The sequence below is a fragment of the Nerophis lumbriciformis genome, linkage group LG15 (assembly GCF_033978685.3).
Source record: "Nerophis lumbriciformis linkage group LG15, RoL_Nlum_v2.1, whole genome shotgun sequence".
Classification (NCBI taxonomy): domain Eukaryota; kingdom Metazoa; phylum Chordata; class Actinopteri; order Syngnathiformes; family Syngnathidae; genus Nerophis; species Nerophis lumbriciformis.
Genome location: NC_084562.2, coordinates 16,590,213 through 16,606,514, shown reverse-complemented (window position 1 = coordinate 16,606,514; position 16,302 = coordinate 16,590,213). Strand labels below are relative to the sequence as shown.

The window sequence follows — 16,302 nt, the reverse complement described above, 5'->3', positions numbered from 1 at the left end:
TCTGGGAGGAGGCGATAGCAGCCCAAGCAGAGAGAGGGAAGACAGTTCAAGATAAGATCGCTGCTACAGAAATGCACTCTTGGCCACTGTGAGTAATTGTTCTGTCCTCGGTAACATTAGGTGTCATGGTAATGGAATATTCACAGAGATTGATACCCAGAATGGCTGGACTGAAGGTAGGGATCATTCAAGCTGTACAGGTGATCCTAAATCCTGACACCGCTGTTGGCCTACAGTTATGTATAGTTATATTGGTTCACATCCCTGAATAAGTTTAGTAGATCTGCCACTGCTGTTTTGTTGTGTGAGTTGATGTTTATGCAATGGAATTGGGGATTTAATCGTAAAAGTAGCCTGTAATTGCAAAATACTTGTTTTGGATGGCGAGAACTTTTACTGTGATTTTTGGTTGAACATATTATTATCCATCCATCCATTTTCTTCCGCTTATCCAAGGCAGGGCCGCGGGGGCAGCAGCCTAAGCAGGGAAGCCCAGACTTCCCTCTCCCCAGCCACTTCGTCCAGCTCCTCCCGGGGGATCCCGAGGCGTTCCCAGACCAGCCAGGAGACATAGTCTTCCCAACATGTCCTGGGTCTTCCCCGTGGCCTCCTGCCGGTCGGACGTGCCCTAAACACCTCCTTAGGGAGGCGTTCGGGTGGCATCCTGATGCCCGAACCACCTCATCTGGCTCCTCTCAATGTGGAGGGGCATCGGCTTTACTCTGAGTTCCTCCCGGATGACAGCTTCTCACCCTATCTCTAAGGGAGAGCCCTGCCACCCGGCGGAGGAAACTCATTTCGGCCGCTTGTACCCGTGATCTTGTCCTTTCGGTCATAACCCAAAGCTCATGACCATAGGTGAGGATGGGAACGTAGATTGACTGGTAAATTGAGAGCTTTGCCTTCCGGCTCAGCTCCTTCTTCACCACAACGGATCGATACAGCGTTCGCATTACTGAAGACACCGCACCGATTCGCCTGTCGATCTCACGATCCACTCTTCTCTCACTCGTGAACAAGACTCCCAGCTACTTGAACTCCTCCACTTGGGGCAAGATCTCCTCCACAGCTTGGAGATGGCACTCCACCCTTTCCCGGGCAAGAACCATGGACTCGTAAAAGTAGCCTGTAATTGCAAAATACTTGTTTTGGATGGGGAGAACTTTTACTGTGATGTTTTGTTGAACATATTATGCATTCCCTTAAAGTTTGGACCATCTCTCTGAACTCTATCTCACTGCTATTCCATTCCAGTGCACTTAAACACAGGGCAGAAAGTATTCCCCCCCGTGTGTGAGAGAGAGAGCGAGAGAGCGTGCAAGATCAGGGTTGAGCGAGCAGCCCTGTAATGAAATATGTCAGCGTTTGAGATTCGCGTTGAAACCACAGGAGCCCCCTCGGAACTATTTGCAAAGTTTTGTAAAGCTTAGATGTTTTGTTTCCTGCAGGTCAAACCAGCTGGAGGACAAGATCACTTTCCTCAAAGGCCGCATAGAAGACATCTGCCTCCCTGTAGAGAAGGTGGACATCATCATCTCTGAATGGATGGTCAGTAAGTTGGAGATGTTACTACAAATTGGTATTGTTGCATTTAATCAAATATTTACTTTTCACTCTATATAAAGTTAAAGTTAAAGTACCAATGATTGTCACACACACACTAGGTGTGGCGAAATTATTCTCTGCATTTGACCCATCACCCTTGATCACCCCCTGGGAGGTGAGGGGAGCAGTGGGCAGCAGCGGTGGCTGCGCCCGGGAATCATTTTGGTGATTTAACCCCCAATTCCAACCCTTGATGCTGAGTGCCAAGCAGGGAGGTAATGGGTCCCATTTTTATAGTCTTTGGTATGACTCGGCCGGGATTTGAACTCCCAACCTACCGATCTCAGGACGGACACTCTAACCACTAGGCCACTGAGTAGGTTATACATATATAACTATATACACACACAATAATTTTTTTTTAAATACTGTGGGTAAGGTAAGTTAAATTATAACTAAATCAATAATATTAGACAATATTTTTCTTAACTAAATTGTCAATAAAATTCAAGTGCATGTGAAAATACAGTTTCACCACTTTAGTCATAATTTTTTGCGCTTAAAGGAGCCATATGTAATGTGGCCAGAAATGGTACTGCTTTCTTTTTTAAATATTGTTGGTAAGGTAAGTTTGGATCTTGGTTACAAAGTGCTTATTGTGAAAACTGAAACTTTGGTGTGTTGCAATGTTTACATCTGTTAAAGGGAAACTGCACTTGTGAGGTAATTCTAACCCGCTAAGTTAAACAATTAATGTAAACTTTTCAGCCATTCAAGATTATCATTGTCAAATGCTTACGATTTTGGCTATAAAGACAATTGTAAGCTTTTGACTAAATAAAATAACTATCTGCAGTAGGACATGGCCATTAAATCTATTTTTAATGTGGCATTAAAAAAAGACTTGCTGATACCCACAGAAATCCTGCTGTATTTACATTTTATTCTGCACAAACTTAAAAGTAGACACTGGATGACAGTAAACACACTTAATCATAGATCATTGTCAAATTACTGTAATGTTTCGATTATAACTAATAATAATAATGATTAATTCGAATTATAGAAATAAAACACCACCAAAGGCTTCCTGTTCTGTTGTCCACAAGTTGCAGACATCCATCCATCCATCCATTTTCTACCGCTTATTCCCTTCGGGGTCGCGGGGGGGCGCTGGAGCCTATCTCAGCTACAATCAGGCAGGAAGGCGGGGTACACCCTGGACAAGTCGCCACCTCATCGCAGGGCCAACACAGATAGACAGACAACATTCACACACTAGGGCCAATTTAGTGTTGCCAATCAGACATTCTCTGCGTATATTTTACATCTGCAAAGTTAATGTTAACATTATTTTATGTTACAAGTTGACACATTTACTCCTACAAGTAAAAATATTTGGGAACTGTTAAAGGCAATTTATAGCAATATTTTTTGTTGGTAAATGAGAGACCATGAGGTATCATCATACTTCCAACATCTCTTCCATGTAAATGCTGCCTCTTTATTGTTTTTTGTTGTTATTGGCTCTAATCTAGTATAATTTAGGCTGCCCCCGTGCAGGTTATCTTGAGCGCCTAAATGACCATAGCGAGGCACAGTTAACCAGCTTCACAGTACTGCATATCTGGATTTAATATTCAATTTATCTTGGATTAGTTAAAATCCTGCTTTTTAGTGCAGGCCTCAGGTTTTCTTTCTTGCAACCTTGTGTGAAATATGCCAGTCAGTAGAGTTTACAATATTTTGATTGTTCTTATACAGGCTGAATATTTTGAAGTTGGAACGGTTTGAATCAGATGAAAAATGTGGGAGTTGTGGAACTTTGAAGAATGTCCCATTGATTTCAATGGGAATTTCCTAAAAATGTGGGAAAAGAGGGAGTTTTTTTTTTAAATGGTAAAAAACTTGAATGGTGTGAATGAGTTGAAATGGTTGGTGTTGGAATTTTTAAAATCGGTCGAGAAATGTTGCAGTAGTAACATGTTGAATTGAGTAATGGTATTACGGAATTCCTGGAAAACCGGGAATTTTTCCAGTTCAAAAAACAACTTCGTTTTTTGTCCTGATTAAGAGGAATGTTTTGATGGTGGAACAGTTGAAGTGGGTTGAATAATGTGGAAGTAGTTGTCGCCAGAAAAAAGGGTGGAAATAAGGCTTTGGAAAACCAGGAATTCTGGAAAATCCTGGAATTTTTTTAAACCTGGGAAAAAGTGCTTTGAATGTCCAGGATGGTGGAATGTGTTGAAGGTGGAATGGTTTGAATCGGTGGAACAATGTGGAAATGGTGGAAGTTTGAAAAATGGCCAATTAATTTTGAATGGTAAAGAATGTCCCGGAAAACCTGGAATTCTGGGAATTTTTGGAATTTGCCAAGGGAAAGCCTGCGATTCCAGAATAGGCTGAACAGTTTAAAGTTAGAACCGTTTGAATCGGGTGAAAAATGTGGAAAGTAGAGCGCGGCAAAATCTGGAGAAGAAGAAGAAGTTTAATAAATGGATTACATTTGGTGTAGAAAACCATTTGTGTGAATGCTTAGGAGCATTCACACAATTATTAATTTGAGCAAGTTATTTTGGACAACTCTATGCTTCCAACTCTGTGTGACCAGTTTGGAAAAGGCCGTGTTCTGATCGAGCATGAGTCTTGTGTTAATAAAAGTAGATGGTTGCTTCAGTTAACCTTGCAGTATCCAATGTAGCAGAAGCTGTTCTACATGTTTTAAACATGTCCTAAATAGGAATAAACTTAAAGTTTGAGCTCTTCTGAATGCCTAACCAGGAGAAGCAGTCTTATTTTGACTTGATGTCCATTTATCATGGAGATTGTGTGCGGCGATACAGGCGGTACGGCCAAAGTTGAACGCACCACTGAAGTCATCCCTAATTCATGAGCATCCTGTATCTGTCCACTCCACCTCCCCCATCTATCGTGAAACCCCAGGGTCACGAGCAGGGGTCGTCACACAGAGCCTTCCTATCCCCTCACCGGGGAAATTGAAAATCGGCGGGTGACATGCTAGTGGAACGGTGAAGGATAGGGGGCATAATATCTGATGACACTGACTCACACAGTGCTAATATATCTGAGAATCTTCGCGTCACTTCTCATCACCGCAACAGTCGCTGACATTTGTCTGAGACGGCAAGATTTAAAAGGCTTTCAAACTGGCTTCATAAAAAGGAGTAAAAAAATGACAACATTATTTGTACAGGTGTAGACTTTCTTGCCAGTCTTAATGATTGCATAATGTTAAGCGGGAGAGGACAGGATAACTTGCAATGCATGGAGACCAGGGGTTCTTAACCTTTTTAACGTCGGTGCCCAACTTTTTGACGAGAGAGGGGCCCAGGGCCCACTCAAATATTAACACTGACTTAGAAATTTTACTCTTGATTTTATTCGTATTCAATAATTGAATTAAATAAACCTAACCTACTTACAGTTGAACAGGATACACCTTGTTAAATGATGTGTTAATCACAAAGATTATTTTCAAGTCTTTGGTCAGGCGGATTACAAAAATAAATACTAATCAAATATACTGCCTAAGAAGGGAATCTGATGGAAAAATATACATTTACACAGTGCTAACATATAAATTATAACTAAATCAATAATATTAAATATTATGTTTCTTAACTATATTGTCAATGAAATTAAAGTGCATGTGAAAATACAGCTTTACCACTTTAGTCATATTTTTTTGCCCTTAAGAAACTTCTCTATGACTTAAGCTCCAGACTTCTTCTGTTTGTTTGAGATTGTCATGACTGCCACAGTTGGTGGAAAAGTGTATTTCCACTGAGTACCACTGCGGCCCATACGGTCCACAGCTGGGAAATAGATATTTTTTGGCGGCCCTCTAGAGGGCGTTCGCGTCCCAACAATAGGCCCCAGCCCTATGGTTAAGAAACACTGATTGAGGCTAAGTTTACACTCCAAGCCAGAGTGGCCCAAATCAGATTTTTTTCCGAATCTGATTTTTTTCGGCTGACTGTTTACACTGCATGTAAAATGTGATCTTTATCAGACTCCAGTGTATATGCGGACAAGTCCTAATGTGGCCTCAAAGTGGCTTCAATGTGGCCTCAACGTCACTTGCATGCACAGTTTGATAAAGTGAAAATAAAGGATGTTTACCGGATTCTGTAAATGAACTCGGAAGTCGGTACTACTACTACTAAATAAAATAAAAGTTTCCACACCTTAAAAATTTGTGGGGTTTTTTACGTGAAAATAAATTAAAGTAATATAATGTACTGACGTGCGGTGAGGTTCATGGCTGGTGAGGCACTGACTTCATCACAGTCAGATTTACAAACATATGAACCCTAAAGAGTATCTTATTCACCATTTGATTGGCAGCAGTTAACGGGTTTTGTTTAAAAGCTCATACCAGCATTCTTCCCTGCTTGGCACTCAGCATCAAGGGTTGGAATTGGGGGTTAAATCACCAAAAATGATTCCCGGGCGCGGCGCCGCTGCTGCCCACTGCTCCCCTCACCTCCCAGGGGGTGAACAAGGGGATGGGTCAAATGCAGAGGACAAATTTCACCACACCTAGTGTGTGTGTGACAATCATTGGTACTTTAACTTAACTTTAACTTTACACATACAAACTGGAGCACACAAATAAGCACATTTAATAAAAAAAACGTTATTATGGTGTTACCTTTACTTATAAATGAAGTCCATGCGCCGCTGTTGTGCTGGATTAATGAACCCCCTGACGGGAGTGTTATATCAACTAAAGCCCTCACTTAAACTTTCCACGTGCAAGATTGAATCTATTTAAAAAAGTGTAACCGAGGGTTTATAAATGTCGCCTATACTGTATGAAACTACAAAATAACAAACACGGAGGCTCCAGTTTACACGAGGACCACTTTATTTACCTTCTTTCAAAAACCTCTGCTCCACTTCAACGTGTCATCACTTCCGCTCTTAGCGCCTTCAAAATAAGAGCTCAAGGCATATACTGTATAACAGCGCATAACAGGAACTTAACATCACAAAGAGGAAAGCCCATAAAAAAGGTTACAAAAGTTATTTAATAAGAAGCCAAAAAGTGCAAAAACAATAATGTTCGTGTTGAAGGAGTTGTGAATTAGGTACACCTGCAGTCTGCAGGTGTACCTAATGTTGTGGCCCTGCAGTCATTCACATTCCTCCAACACGAACATTATTGTTTTTGCACTTTTTGGCTTCTTATGAAATATCCATCCATCCATCCATTTTCTACCGCCCACTCCCATTGGGGTCGCGGGGGCGCTGGAGCCTATCTCAGCTACAATCGGGCGGAAGGCGGGGTACACCCTGGACAAGTCGCCACCTCATCGCAGGGCCAACACAGATAGACAACATTCACACTCACATTCACACACTAGGGCCAATTTAGTGTTGCCAATCAACTTATCCCCAGGTGCATGTCTTTGGAAGTGGGAGGAAGCTGGAGTACCCGGAGGGAACCCACGCAGTCACGGGGAGGACATGCAAACTCCACACAGAAACATCCCGAGCCCGGGATTGAACCCAAGACTACTCAGGACCTTCGTATTGTGAGGCAGATGCACTAACCCCTCTTCCACCGTTATGAAATAACTTTTTTAAATAGATTCAATCTTGCACGTGGAAAGTTTAAGTGTGGGCTTTAGTTGAAATAACACTCCCGTCAGGGGGTGCAAATTCTACGGCGGGGGTGCAGGAGGCGGATTACTGCGAGCCTCAGCCAATGCGTCTTTTGCAGCCGTTTTATGATCGCTCAGCACAAGAAATACGTTACACACATACAGTTGTTGACAAAATACACTACATTATATACCTCAGCTAACTAAACTATGGAAATGTATAATATAGTTCATATAGCAATACGGTTTCACTGCACAGCAGGCCAGCAGTTAGCCGAGTCCGCAATCCATGGTGAGGCACAACTGAGTGACGTGCTTCAACTGGCTGCTGATCACCGCACCGTCTCTTCTCAGTATTTGAGCGGCAAATGTGAAAATTCAGCGATTTTGAATAAAAATAATCTAAAACTGGTGAAGTTAAATGGAAAATAACTTTATAGTATCATCACTGGATACATTTAACAATTTAATATTATTATTTTTTTCTTTTTACATTTTTTTTTTTTCCGTGATGGCAGCCTCACCTGCCTCTAGTGACTGCACATCACTGATATAATGTATGAATGGATATATATAAATCCATCCATCCATCCATTTTCTACCAGGGGGGTTTTGCCCTTAAAAGTCCTCATGTGTCAGGGAATTTTCTTCTGTGTTAGTTAACAATAACAAAAATTAAACGTTTTTTTATGAAAAACTATCGATCTACCCACTGTTATATCGACCATATACTGATAATTTACTTAGTATCCTTACTGTCTTATTTGTATCAATTCGCCCACCTTGGTTTACATTTATTGTATATCGTCTATATTGCGCAACCCTAATAACTACTAGTAAAAATTAGTTTCTTAAACTGTATGACATATGACACAGATGTGTGACATGACAAATGATTCTGCCGTGCACGACCTAGAATCGTGGTATTTTAAAAAACGGAAACAATATGTTACTTTTTTGTCAATACAGTCTTTTATCAGGGAGCGCTAAGCAAACCGTTAATGTGCAGCTGTCAGAGTGGTGTAATAGTGTGCAAACGGACGGTGTTAACAGGACTAATGTGCAGAGGCGGGTGATGAATGTGCTGTGTCAGCGGTGATGGTGATTGAGTAAAAGTGGGCAGATGAGTGTCTGTCCGTCTTGGTAGTGTTTGAAAGACTGTTTTTAGCAGCACAGTCACTGTCATTTCATAACTCACACCATTGATCGGTCCTCTCTCCCTTGGCACAAAGAGTTGGGATCAGATAAGAGGCTGGAGGCGTGATGATGGTCATCAGGAGGTCTCCGAAGACTAAATAAATAAAGATTCACAACAACATAAATCACAGGTGATGGGTCTGCTAGCTTTTTAGGGTTGCTTTAGAGCAGCAGTTACTAATCCGCTGCTTGCAAGGGGGCTCACCAAATTTTTAAAATGTGCCTGGGCAAGTCAGATTTTACTCCGAAAACCAACTTGCATTTATGATGGCAATGAGTTGCTCAAGACAGTCCGAGACAGCACAGCTTGGTTGTAAAATACACTCTTTTGTTTGTGTGCACTTTGCAAACCATCTAATGGTTTGACAATGTAGCTCAGACAGTGGGTGATTAAACGGAGCATATACCTTACACGGTGCAACAAAATAAACAGTCTCAACACAAATGGTAAGCTGACGCATACCGTAGCATACACAAACTACTACTGTATATACAAAAATAAACGTCTATGCACTAGGGTTGTACGGTTTACCGGTATTAGTACCCCCCGCTGTCGTCACGTCGTGCCATTGCTGGTTTACGAGCAGACGCACATATTGCGAGCGCACAATCACAGAGTACTTACAAGCAGACAATGTGTGTAGACTTAAAAACTAACGATAAAGGTGAAGCTATAGCACTGAAATGCCCTCAGGAAGAGGTGCTTTAAAACATGGCTAGCTAGCTAGCAGCTAAAGTCCATCCGCAGTCTGTAGTGTTTTAGCTACTTCTAAATTACTAATCCTCGCCTCCGTGGCGACAAATAAACTACGTTTCTTTGTAGTATCATCCGTGCAGGACAAGGAATAGCTAAACATGCTTCAATACACACCGTAGCTCACAGGCGCCACCGCTAATGAGGCCGTTTCTGAATGTAAACAAATGCCATGGGTGGATCTACACCTGACATCCACTGTAATGATACCAAGTACAGGAGTGTATCTAGTCGATACTACTATGATATGACCAATGTATGATCCTGTAACTACTTGGTATCGGATTGATACCCAAATTTGTGGTATCATCCAAAACTAATGTAAAGCATCCAAACAACAGAAGAATAAGTGATTATTACATTTTAACAGAAGTGTAGATAGAACATGTTGAAAGAGAAAGTAAGCAGATATTAACAATAAATGAACAAGTGGATTAATAATCCATTTTCTACCACTTGTCCTTAATAATTTTGATAAAATAATACAATGAGAAATGACACAATATGTTACCGCATACGTCAGCAGAAGATAAGTTGTCTAGTATGTTCACTATTTTATTTAAGGACTTGCAATAAGAAAACATGTTTAATGTACCGTAAGATTTTTTGTTAAAATAAAGCCAATAATGCAATTTTTTGTGGTCCCCTTTATTTAGAAAGATATTGAAAAGTACCGAAAAGTATCGAAATACATTTTGGTACCGGTACAGGTACCAAAATATTGGTATCTGGAAAAAACTACTACGCACTAATAAACATGTTACTATAACTATTTAGAAAGTGCAATGCATGCTGGGTAGTCCAACAGAAACTCCCACAATGCTAAACATACTGTATATATCCATCCATCCATCCATTTTCTACCGCTTAATCCCTTAGGGGTCACGGGGGCGCTGGAGCCTATCTAAGCTACAATCGGGCGGAAGGCGGGGTACAACCTGGACAAGTCGCCACCTCATCGCAGGGCCAACACAGAAAGACAGACAACATTCACACTCACATTCACACACTAGGGCCAATTTAGTGTTGCCAATCAACCTATCCCCAGGTGCATGGCTTTGGAGGCGGGAAGAAGCCGGAGTACCCGGAGGGAACCCACGCAGTCACGGGGAGAACATGCAAACTCCACACAGAAAGATCCCGAGCCCGGGATTGAACCCATAACCAGTGTTTTGAAAATTCCTTTTAAAAAAGTAACACATTTCAGTTACTCGTTACTTTGCCATAAATGTACCGTAATTGAATTACTTACGGAAATGCTTTTCAATAAATGTAATTACTAAGGAAAGTAATTATTGTGTTACTTTAAAAACCTTCAAATATCTGGCATATGCAGCTGAGACGTTTCTTGAGACCAGAGTCTTTATAAGGCAGTGGCTATTGCTAAGTGACCTCTGACGTCAGTGCCCGGACACCATTAGCATAGACTCAGCTGTGTTTGTTAGCTTAGCAGCGGCATTTTGCCAACAGTAACAGCAGCTTTGTTGGATCATTTCACTGGTTTGTGTTGGCGCTAGTTAATTGTGCTGATTGTGCTTCAATGGCTGTCATATCTTGTTGACAAACAGTTTTTTTTAGGATTGCAAGCTTGTCACTTTATTTATAGATTTGTTGTTCATTATTCCCTCGTGGTAGTAGTAGTAGCAGTGTACGTGTGCATGTCTGTTGTTTGCTGTATGATGTTGTCTCCTTTTATTTGATATTTTTACTTTAGTGTAGTGCTGGTTGTTGCTCCTAATAGTATAAAAGTTACTTCCTGCACTAGGTTGCTGTGCTTTTGACGCTGTCTTGTTGACATTCAACCACATCAAAAGTAGCATGCCACGTTACCTCAAACGTCTCGGTAACGGCATTGTAACATCCATAAAAGTAATTAATTTGATTTCTCGTTGCTAGCACCGTTTTCATATAACGCCGTTTTTTAAGACACTATATACCGTATTTTTCGGAGTATAAGTCGCTCCGGAGTATAAGTCGCACCAGCCGAAAATGTATAATAAAGAAGGAAAAAAACATATAAGTCGCATTTTTGGGGGAAATGTGTTTGATAAAACCCAACACCAAGAAAACACATTTGAAAGGCAATTTAAAATAAATAAAGAATAGTGAACAACAGGCTGAATAAGTGTACGTTATATGAGGCATAAATAACCAACTGAGAACGTGCCTGGTATGTTAACGTAACATATTATGGTAAGAGTCATTCAAATAACTATAACATATAGAACATGCTATACGTTTACCAAACAATCTGTCACTCCTAATCGCTAAATCCCATGAAATCTTATACGTCTAGTCTCTTACGTGAATGAGCTATATAATATTATTTGATATTTTACGGTAATGTGTTAATAATTTCACACATAAGTCGCTCCTGAGTATAAGTCGCACCCCCGGCCAAACTATGGAAAAAAAACTGCGAGTTATAGTCCGAAAAATACGGTACCTAATCGTATTTCAGAATGTTGTAATTAGCTGTTGAACGTACGTGTAATAGTTGTGTATGACCTTTACCCATAGTAGTAGTAGTCATTGTCTCTGCTGCGTGATGACTATTGTGCTGTTTTAATTTTATGACGTGGTGAATTATATTGTGTAATGAGTGATCACCTGACATTTCCAAATCATTTTAAGATCGTAGGCAATTAAGTTTTCGAGTTCCGTATTTTTCAGACCATAGGGCGCACCGGACTTTATTCATACAAAAGGCGCACCGAATTATAAGATGCATTAAAGGGGTAATTTTATAGATTTTTTTCTAAATTTAAAACACTTCCTTGTGGTCTACATCAGTGGCCCCCAACCTTTTTGTAGCTGCGGACCGGTCAACGCTTGAAAATTTGTCCCACGGCCCGGGGGGGTTATGGTATTTTTTTTGTTTGTTTTTTTTGTCATAAAGAAATACAATCATGTGTGTTTACGGACTGTATCCCTGCAGACTGTATTGATCTATATTGATATATAATGTATATATTGTGTTTTTTATGTTGATTTAATAAAAAAAAAATATATATATATTTTTTTAAATTATTATTTCTTGTGAGGCCCGGTACCAATCGGTCCACGGACCAGTACCGGGCCTCGGCCCGGTGGTTGGGGACCACTGGTCTACATAACATGTGATGGTGGTTCTTTGATGAAAGTGTTGCATAGATTATGTTTTACAGACCATTTTCAAGTAGCTTTCTGAGCGTCTTTTCAGGGTGCGCCGTTTTGTCTTATTTACGTGGCTCACCTACTACAGCGTCTTCTCCCCGTCATCTTTGTTGTAGCGGTGTAGCGTGCAAGGACAGGAGTGGAAGAAGTGTCAAAAGATGGAGCTTACGGTTTTAATTTGTTTTCCGACTTTACTTGAATCAATAACGAAGCAGCATCTTCTCATCCGTGGCTCAATAATGCAACAACAACGTCGGAAATGCGTCCCGTGAAAAAACATCCGACCGGAAAACCTCTAATAACTAAAGTTCCGTTATGTAAACCCACTACAGTTGTTAGCGCTTTGTTAGCTAATCTACTGACAGATATAAGTAAGAACTTTACACTACTTTATAGGAGGGTGAATGTCCCATAAGAAGGTAGAGGAAATGTATTATTTATTTATTTATGACTACGGACAAGGACTACAATTGCGGACGCGCACACATTTTCAGGAATTATGCAGATCCCAAATACACATCAGCAGGTACCAGAAGGTAAGAAAAGTTGGTTTTGCATAATATTGCAAAACAAAACGCCAGGTGCAGTCTACACGTATCTCTTATGTATGACTGCCATCTACTGGTCACACCTATAATTACACCATGTACCAAATAAAATTCCTTCAAGGTCAGTAAGCACAACCAGAATTATGCTGTACATTAGGCATACCGGGTTATAAGGCGCACTGTCAATTTTTTATAAAAGGAAAGGATTTTAAATGCGCCTTTTAGTCCGAGAAATACGGTACCTGATTGGCTATTGCTTGCCTAATAAGGAACCTTTTCCTCAAACAAAGCTTATGTACCCCAGACCCTCTCTTAATAACTCAAAATCACCACAAAAACGTAAGTAACAAGTTAGTAGTGATGCACCGAAATGAACATTTTTAGAGGAAACAAATGCCAAAAAAAACTAAACACTGAAATACATTATTATGCCTATTATTATTATTAGTATTGCATTTATGGTATAAAGGTGTGAATTTTTCTTACAAACATTTTTTTCTTCAGCTTAGCTTGAAGTGCAACTGTAAAAGTAGAGTTACAGGCATGTCAGAATTCATCAATTTGTGGCAGCAGAAGGTAAATTAATAGCTGACCTTCCTTTAGCCTCATTATCAGTGCTTGAGAGCCTTACCTGGATGGGAGTAATCAATCATCCCGTCCTTTTATCTGACTGTCAATCACTGACGTCTCACACACACTCTGACACTTTCACGTGTGTTAGTAAGGACAATGTGCAGACTGTGTGCCACTTTTAACTTTTGATGTTATTTGATTCTTGTGGGATTTGTAAATCTAAATCATACCATTTATGGATTATGTAAAAGTAGGGTAGCAAAAAAAAAAAGTCAATACTGTACTCTGTGTTTTGGTCCAATTAGCTGATGTTTGGAAGGGACAGGTCCACTTCCCACATACATACACTAAACTAATAATACCATAATTATATCAATAATGCCTCTGAGTTGAATGGTTTAACTCATGAATAGGGCTGCAACAATAATTGATTAAATTGATTAAACACTTAGAAAAAAAACTTTGATTTATATTCTGTTGTTTGGATTAATTTTCGTATAGCGGCTACAATAGAGCACACGTGAGAGTGGTGGTGTGTGGGTGCTGTGGTGTGTGGTGCTGAAAAAAATTTAATATATACATGTTTAAAGGGCAATTTAGATATTGATGATATGCATGTATTAAAAAAAAGAATGAAGGTTATGGTAGGCATAAAAATGTTTGTTTATTTCAAAAGCTTTCCCTAAAATGCACATTGAGGCTGCAAAGTGAGTTTATTTTTACCCGATTACTCGATTAGATTACTTAATTATTAAAATAATTTATAGCTGCAGCCCTACTGAGGAATTTTCATTCGGCGGTGTTTTGTTGTTTTTATGTTGTTGACTTTCATTTTAAAACATTGACTTTTCCATGATTTGATATCAGTAATATGTGTCCTAGAATCGGACCAAACTTAAGAAAATAATCACTTTAAAAACACACCTCGCTTGTTTGCCCTAGTTTTCCCGTTTTTAAGTTCCTGGATTTCATGATGTCATTCAAAACAAATCCTCCCTTATTGACTTGGAAAAATATACCGTATCTGTGTACTTTTTGACCCCCCAAAACACAATTCACAAATCTTTAAATAAATCTGTTAATCAAAATTATTCTTTTTTTTGCTTATTAGGGTATCCAAGTCAACTTTGCGCATGACATATTGGAACAATAGTCTTTCCCAACATGTCCTGGTCAAACCAAGAAAATATTTTTGTGTGTAGGCTTACTCCAACAACAAATCATACGCTGTAGCAAATTTTCTGAGAAAGTTGTAGTGTCGTCATGTTCCATCAAAAATCCGATTTTTTTTGGACTGGGTTCAGAAGTATAGAGTGTATCAGACTTTGCAAAATCCTAAATCTAAAATTTTAGTAATTGACAAAGATAACTCAAACTTTGGGGAATGATCGTAGACAGACGTTTAAGGTCAGCGAATTTGCAAGACCTTTGTATGATTTAATACATTTTTTATGGGTTCTGTTTTTTTGGTGTCACCCTTGTACAGTGTATCGTTAAATAGAGACATTAGGGTCCCTTATTTTTTCTCCTAGCAAACAACACTCCTATCAACCAACATAAAAGTTCCCCCAGAGCCTCTGCAATCCCAATGGCTGAGATTTATATTTGTTGGCTTGCTTTAAGTTCATTGTTTATTTGCCCACTGCCTGACGGAGGACAGCTTTGTTAACCTGGGCCAAGGCGACAAATGAGGGGAAAAAATGTCCTTATCCTGTAGGGCTGCAAAGATTAGTCGACATAATCAACATCAATTCTAAAAATGAACAAAGATTTGCTATTGTTGACAAGTTACTTAGTAAAATTTTAATTGATGGACCGCCAGGAATGTTCATGTTAACACTTTTATTCCGTATTTTTCGGACCACCGTAGTATAAGGCGTACTGCCGATGAATGGTCTATTTTTGATATTTTTTCATATATTAGGCGGATTATAGGGCGCATTAAAGTAGTCATATTATTTTTTATAAATTGAAAACACTTCCTTGTGGTCTACATTACATGTAATGGTGGTGCTTTGGTCAAAATGTTGCATAGATTATGTTTTACAGATCATCTTCCAGCCGCTTTCTGACAGTCGCTTCCCCGTGCGCCGTTTTGTGGGCGGTCTTATTTACGTGGCTCACCTTCGACAGCGTCTTCTCCCTGTCATCTTTGTTGTACCGGTGTAGCGTGTAAGGACGGGAGTGGAAGAAGTGTCTTCTCATCCGGAAACAACCACACCGGAAATGTGTCCCGTGAAAAACCGTCTGACCGGAACTCTAATAACTAAAGTTCCTTGGGTGAATAATGTAAACTCACTACACCGGTATGTTTTAGCGCTTTCATGGCGAGTTTACTGACAGGTACAAGTAAGAACTTTACACTACTTTATATTAGAAATGGCAACAGCAGAGGATGAATGTCACATAACAAGAAGGTAGAGAAAAAGAAGAAGCTTGTCGACTACGTCGTCGGCGCGGACTCGAGCAATTTTTCAGTATTTACCTAGATCCCAAATACAGATCAGCAGGTACCAGAAGGTAAGAAACGTTGCTTTTGCATAATATTGCGAAACAAAACGCCAGATAATATGACTTACCTTATACACACACACCATAATAATACTCGTATGTTCAATACGCCGACAATCCTTCAAGCGGTGCGGCTTCATAGCTTACTAAAGTCGTACTAAAACATTTTGATAGATTTTTGATCGCCGTGTGTAATGTTCTATATTTTCAATGGAACATTTAAAATGTTGGTGTTGTTTGCTTGAGACCCATCATAGTGCAGTCTACACGTATCTCTTATGTTTGACTGCCATCTACTGGTCACACTTATCATTACACCATGTACCAAATAAAATAGCTTCGAGGTGGGTAAGCTCAACCAAACGCATTCCTTACGTTAGGTGGTTAT

At 39.9% G+C, this 16,302-nt stretch overlaps 1 protein-coding gene across 1 annotated transcript in view; it reads left to right on the top strand.

The window, feature by feature from the left end:
- prmt3 (protein arginine methyltransferase 3) overlaps window positions 1-16,302 on the top strand; it is a 132,552-nt gene that overhangs the window by 35,134 nt on the left and 81,116 nt on the right. Inside the window, exon 10 of the mRNA XM_061975362.2 lies at window positions 1,449-1,548. Coding sequence (XP_061831346.1) covers window positions 1,449-1,548 — 100 coding nt within the window. The remainder of the gene's footprint in view (window positions 1-1,448; window positions 1,549-16,302) is intronic.